This window comes from Maylandia zebra, linkage group LG23 (assembly GCF_041146795.1).
Source record: "Maylandia zebra isolate NMK-2024a linkage group LG23, Mzebra_GT3a, whole genome shotgun sequence".
NCBI classification, from domain to species: Eukaryota; Metazoa; Chordata; class Actinopteri; order Cichliformes; family Cichlidae; genus Maylandia; species Maylandia zebra.
Window position 1 is genome coordinate 35,492,294 of NC_135188.1, and position 6,801 is coordinate 35,499,094.

Here is a 6,801-nt window from a genome sequence, read left to right on the forward strand (position 1 = left end):
TCTGCAGGCTCGTTAGCGCTTAATTAAATAATCTCTTGTAAGCGCCGGAACAAACAGAAGCAGCGCTCATCGAGCTCACAAACGTCCTCCGGATGCCAGTCTTTTTTCTTTATTTCAATCCCCCCCCCCCCCCCCCCCCAAAAAAAACCCAAAACAAAACAAAAAAACAAAAACAATAAAGTCAAAGAGGAGAGCTTTCCTCTTCTTTGTTTATATGCGCCACAATCAAGTGTGTTAAATGTGTGATATAATCCAGGTCGAGATAAATCGGCTGGGATACTAAAAGGCTCAGGTGCCTGTTTTTAGCAACGAGGGGATGCTGTGAGGATTCTCACTGGACTCTATCGCTGACATAAACTCCAAATATTACAGTTAGAATTACCGTGAAGTGATATAACTGAAAGTGAGCACAAATAAAAAAAATATTCACGTTTTCTTAATAATTGGAGGAAAAATTCAAGGTGGCAAAAAAAGAAGGCAGACTGTTCAGCGTAGACTAGTCTGATACTAATACTTCAAGAGTCACAGTTTCTCCTTTTGATTTGGGTGAAATTAAATGGATTTCTATAAGTTTTTCTGCTGCTGACCTTGGATTGCGACACACACACACGCCATGCCACAGAGTTCACAGCCAGGCTCAGTCTAACCTGAACCTGAGGTCAAGTCAGGCCGCGCAGGACGGAGAGACAGAGCGCTTCTCCCCAAACCGCGAGTTCACGTTTTAGTATTAACTCCAGCGTGCGCGTTCACGCTCCAGCGTGTCCGGAGAAAGTTGAGCAGAGGCGTGAAAACCTATAAATGCCCAGAATAGTTTTAATAGGTGAAATGGTATCCATCAAGGAGGCGCTGAAACAGGACCTGCTGTGCGATATATTTCTGTGTGTGTCTCAGTTTGATATGAAAGCTCCGATAAAGACTTCACATAATCCGCTGTTTTATAGACAGACGGAATTTAAAAAGGCCGGTAATTACACTTTCCTCCTTTAAACACGTTATGTGCCACGATTATATGTCCGTGTGGGCATTAATATGTCCAGGCAATGTAGTTCAAGTGAAATAATATTAATAATAATAATATTACCCAGAATTCCCGTAAATTCACCATATTGTAAGGAATCATTGTGACATGCTGACAGCTTATCATAGATTTAAATATGTTTTATTCTCAAATATGGCAACAAAACGCTTTTATTTCTTTCTCTTTTTTTATCCGTGGAAATGTATGTAAGAAATAATAATTTAACCCATTAACTACTGCTCTCTCTCTCTCTATCTCCCTCTTTTTTTAATTTCAGACTACATGTGAACATATTAAAATCTTTGGCTTGTTTGGCTTGACTGATGTGTTGAAGGGAAAATATGGCGCAAATATGGGGAAAAGGGGGGTGGGGGCAAGGAGACCACAAGAACCTATAGATCCTAAAAAACAGTGAGAACAGACAGAGAGGAGAGAAAAAAGGACCGGCGTGAAGAGACGAGCCTGAAATTAAATATACCGTATACAACATGATAACTGTGTGGCTATATAAACTTTAATAACGAGCGTTCATTTATATAACTATGTCCATATACTGTTACCATAAACAGAAATCTGTGTTTTTAAATAGCGTCCCCCACTTCTCCTTCTTCTCCCAGTTCGTTATGTCCAAAAGAGTCCGGCCGCTCATTCGCTCTCCTCCTTCTCCTCCTGCACGGTGGTCGTTGAATGGTTGTAAAGTCCTTGAGCCATGAGCTGCAGGGCCAGGCCGTTCTTGTAACCGCTGGCCTTTTTAATCTTGGCCCTCTTATTCTGGAACCAGATTTTAATTTGGGACTCGTTCAGGTTGAGTTCCTGGGCCAGAGACTGTCTCCGCTGCTCCGTTATGTAGCGGTTGGCCTGAAACTCGGTTTTGAGTCTCTGCAGCTGCTCGGCCGTGAACGCCGTCCTGGGCCGCTTGTCCTCCTTGCCGCTCTTTTTCTTCTTCAGTTTCCGTGTCCTTGGGCCTGGTGTGGAAACAACAATGGGAAACAAAGATTTATTCTAAGGCTGGACACAGTCTGACACCGAGCACCACTTTTTTTCTCTTCTATTTTAAAGGAAAGAAAAACGTGAAAGCGTCTCTCTGTGAGCGATGATAGCGCCTTATTATCTGCTCGGTATGCCCGAATGTAGGTCACAAGTCTGTGCGGGAATGATGTGGGCAGGTTAGCCTGTGCTGGGGATGACTTCTATCAAAATAATGTTTTGATGTCACAGTAAAAAAAAAAAAACAGCACAGAGAATGAGCGGAACTGTTAAAGCTGGACGCTGTGCAAACACAACTTGTTTTAAATCAGAGCAAACAAATATAAGCCTTTGGTGGAGGAAGTGGAGGGGGATTGTGGGAGAATCTCACGATTGATTATTCATTACTATTTGACATGCTGAAGGTCTGCCTCACAGGTGAGTGTGGGACGTGGGAGACAAAGTAGCCAATCAGAAGAGAGCAGCAGCAACCCAAACAACAACAACAAGAAAAAAAGCTCCAGTGCAAATGATGAGACTTGTTAAAGCCTTATGAGCCTTGTCCTATCGCTCACACGTGGAAGTGTTACACTGGAGGTGCAGAGATAGATATCCTCCCTGCACACTCCACAGCTCCACAAGCTGCAGCACAGCTAATGGGACCTCATCCGGGGCTGCTTGATCAGTTATGACTGCAGCAGCGCGGTATTTTCACTTCAAGGACCCGATCGAATAAAGCTGAAGCAGCAAAAAAGAAAAAAAAAAGCACGGGAATTTGGTCACGTAGCTGAATATATGAGTGCGCATTGATCCGCTGATTAACTGTGTACTGCGCACATTTAATCCAGTGGGACAAAGGAAGCGCTGTCGCTGTGAAACAGGGCAGGCTGGGGAGCTTCGGGTCTAATATTAGATTTCATAAAAAAATAATAACAATAAGTCGCAGAAGGACTTCTTCCTTTACCCTGACACATAACCACCACCATTAAAGCCAATAAAACCTTCCGCACCATCACATAGGCCGGCCTAGAAGCTATGAGGCGCGCGCGCGCGCGCACACACACACACACACACACACACACACACACACACACACACACACACACACACACACACACACTGTTTCAAAGATACATCAGCATCCTGTATGTTTAAACTGCTAAACATTAAACGGGCCTAAAAAGTCATTGCATGACATATGCAAACACTCGAACCTTCAAACTCATCTCTAAATCGATGCATCTTCTGCATCAGCTCAGAGGGGAGAAAGCGGATAAAAGTGAAAAGAAAAGAATTGCTTTCAGAAAAATAAAAGCAGCAGTGGTGGAGGTTAGAAAACAGATCCATGCCTCTTTTTTAAGTATTATTATTTTTAGGCTAAAATTCGGGAGCAAAAACAGAGAAAAACGTTCCAGCTTTAGTTCTGTCAGACTAAATAAATGAATCTAAAATAACCGGCAAAAACACGTTAGCCCGTGAAAGACCAGACAACAATACATTTGATTTTTTTAATAACCGTGTGGACTTGTAATTGGGTTTAATAAGGTATGAATCCTCGGCACTGTTGTTGGCTTGTTTTACATTACTTTGGTCTTTTCCGCACAAGGGAGGAAACATTAATATTAACAGAAAAACCAAATACGTTCCATATATTTTTGTGTAGTTTGCCTTATTTAGAGTTTTTAAAAAGTTTTTTTTAAAAAAATACATAAAAAATAAATCTGCTCGTGACACTGCCTGGGGCCCACATCAGCTTTAGCCCCAATGTGCTTCAACTTCACTCTGAATTAATTTACTTAATTCTTCACTTTGACTTTTGTCACCTTGTGCTTCCGTTACACTCTCCATTATAAACTGCTAACCACTTTTACTTCAGCGACTTCTTTTCAGCACTTTACCCCCCGACAGTTCTTATTTTCGAAATCAAATCCCTTTGTTTTGATTGGCTGGAGCACCTCGGTAAACTATTTAAACACTCACGTGTCAATTTTAAATTCCCTCTTTTTCTTCACGCTGGCACCTGGAAGAAATGTATTTGACACAGCGGAGAGAAACACAAGTCATCCCACTCCAGCACCCCACTCAATATCATTCGGGGACTACTAGCGCCTTACCAGATGAGGGCCGGTCCGAGTACCGCGTACAGTACACCCAAGCGGGCCACAACATCGGCTGGCTTTCTTTTGCCATGGGCGGAGAGCCTCCATTGCTGCCGCTCATGACCATAATTGACGAGGGGCTGTCTGCGTATCTACCAGTCCCGTTGCTCGTCGATTCGCACTGCTTCGACGAGTTCTGCTTGGAAGAGGGGGAAGAGGACGTGGACGACGACGAGGAAGGCGACGACGAGCTGCTGTCGCTGCTGCAGTTGGAGTCCAGGCACAGGCTGCCGGTGTGTAGCGGCCTCGCGCCCAGCGGGTTCACGTTTTCCCGACCCGACGTCTGGCTCCGGTCGCGGTAGCTCGGCTCTTTTCTGCAGCCGAAGTCCGGCCGGAGGATGTTGTCTATGAAAAAGTTCGTGGTTCTGTGGGCTTGCTGGGCTGCCTGGTGGGGTAAAATCATAGCAGGGGATGGCAGGTTCGGCGACAGGGACATGCTCTCCTCCTCGGTTGTGTCCCGGCCGCTGTTGGGCTCCTTCTGCTCTTCCATAGCTGGTGACCGTGAAAAACGTCGGCCTCTCCACGCCAAACTCCACTTGTTGCTCACTCTCCCGTCCCCTTCGGTATCCAATTCAGACAGACAGCATGTAAAAAAGCCTTTTTAAACTAGAATAAACACCTGCGTTCGTTAACAATATCACCTAAAGCATGTCCTCTCCTAACAGTGTTCCGAGACCTGGCATAGCGAACAGCTCCACGTTACAGCCAGTGTCCCTGCCGCTCCTCGGTGCAGCATAATATCTGTGTATTCGCTCTTCCCAAACTCTCCTAAAACCGTTATCTCCCCCCCGTGTGTGTGTGTGTGTGTTTTCTCCCTTTCTCTTACACCCAGCCGGAAGCACGTGTGCGCGTACACATAAAGCAACCGGCCAATCAGGACGGAAGATCGTCCCTGTCACAATTGACGCTGTCCAATTAGAGCTGTGGCTGTGCTGCGGGCGAGCACGCGCACGCAGCACGCGCTTATTAGTTGGATCGATTCGGGAGAAGCGCACGTGCACAGACGTAATACACAGCAAAACAAAAACAAGCGCGGAGACAGCCACCATTAAAAACACTGCTCAGAAGGGCGAAAGGGTTTTATTCCACATCGCTACATGCTCTTTAAGCACATTTTAGTTTTACAAACTATTTGAATTCAAACGCACTTTATAAAAATGATGAAGGAATAATAAAAATAAACAAATAACAAGAATAATTTTAGAAAAATAGGACTACTAGCATTAATGTTTTAGCTAAAATGTAAGACCTTCTATTTGGTGAATTTTGCAGCGTAAATACTGTTAACCGTCCAAGTGTAAATTACATTATATCACGTGAACTGACATCAGCTATGTAAAACATATTTCATTTTAAGTGGAGTGTTTTAAGTATATGTATATTTAAAAAAATATTTTTATGTGTCTTCATAATATTAGATAAAATATAAACAAAAACATTTTGTGCGCTAAACAGCTCCTCCGTAAAGTGCATAAAATGCACATTGTGGATCACAGCATTCGTTTCTACAATCTCATCAGATGATTTACCCTTGTTCTTTCCTTCTCATTTATTTTTTTTCTTTTCTCTAACAGTGAAATACAACGAGGATGCTGTAAATGAGAACACGTCAAAGCTTGGATTGTTAAAACCACCAACAGCATCTGTACAGCGTTACTTCACCCTAATCACAATTTACGTCCCTTTAATATTTTAATGAGCTATTACAGAGCCACGAATTTGACATGAACAAACCCAAAATTCCGAAAAAGTGACCCAGTAGTTATTTAAAAAAGCACAAAAATCAAAGTTGAACAGTAGTAGTCTGTACAGTGTGTGTCCACATAAAGAAAGAGAACTGTATAGTTTCCTTCCTTCCTCTAAGTAGCTAAGACTTTGACTTAAAGTATGATTTTTTGTGTTTTTTTTCCACAGCGACACGAAAAACCAACATGTTTGCGTTTCCCTGTGATATTTCAGTTCACAGGAGGCCACTCGTGAAAGGGTATAGGGGAGGCTGGAAAACAGGAGTGTGTCCCGATAATAGGTGGCTGCTGTTTTTTTTTTTTTTCCTTTTTTGTGAAGATCTTCAGAAATTGCCTCCAAGCTCTAATTGGCGATTTGAATTAATAATAATATTAATAATGATAATGGCAACAGCGTGAAAGTGGGGGACGTGTTGATGGTTAACACGGCCGCGGTGAAATCTTCATCCGCACGGGGGTCGGAGTTAAGGATGAAGGAGGGGGTGTGGAGGAGGGTGTGGGGGACACCATGGCTACTTAATTAAATTCCAATTAGGACAGTATCAATATGGCGTTTAGCCGCAGCGCCATTGTGGCTAAATGAGCACTCAGTCCTGCTCTTATCTGGCGCCGCAAAGAGAGGGGCTGCTCGAGAGGAGCTGCAAAAGATAATTTATAGCTTTTAATTAGTCTTCATTCCGCCCGATGTGCCCGGTGTTCATCACCGGGAGCGGGGGGCCGGAGAAAACCCCGAGTCAAAGCCGCTGTCAGCGCTCCCTGGCAGGGCCCTTAATCAAAGTGAAGCAGGGCCCGCGCTACAAGCCACGTAATTTCCAAGGTGCTGATAAAGCTTGTTGAATAATAGCGGGGGCCCTCGGAGACACCATTTACAGAAATGACTTTATTGACGGCTTAACGTTGGTAATTCATTTTA

General features: G+C 43.8%; 1 protein-coding gene across 2 annotated transcripts; it reads right to left on the bottom strand.

Annotated features, from left to right (window-relative positions):
* Positions 1–214: 214 nt before the first annotated feature.
* On the bottom strand, positions 215–4,957 carry en1b (engrailed homeobox 1b). Of its 2 annotated transcripts, XM_076880480.1 has the most exons (3): positions 4,785–4,957; positions 4,099–4,701; positions 215–1,983 (listed from the first exon to the last, which is right to left on the bottom strand). In XM_076880480.1, exons 2-3 carry the CDS (start codon positions 4,631–4,633, stop codon positions 1,664–1,666), a joined length of 855 nt encoding a protein of 284 aa, XP_076736595.1. In that variant the 5' UTR covers positions 4,634–4,701; positions 4,785–4,957; the 3' UTR covers positions 215–1,663. The 2 variants fall into 2 exon arrangements, with proteins under 2 accessions (XP_076736595.1, XP_004552640.3); XM_004552583.4 differs by having other exon boundaries at positions 4,099–4,957.
* Between the last annotated feature and the right edge of the window lie 1,844 nt (positions 4,958–6,801).

Excerpts from the sequence above, each read along its gene's own strand:
- en1b (XM_076880480.1), bottom strand. The coding sequence starts at position 4,633 with ATGGAAGAGCAGAAGGAGCCCAACAGCGGCCGGGACACAACCGAGGAG. Across the intron at positions 1,984-4,098 it reads CTCGGACCGGCCCTCATCTG|GCCCAAGGACACGGAAACTG; the intron begins GTAAGGCGCTAG and ends TTTCCACACCAG.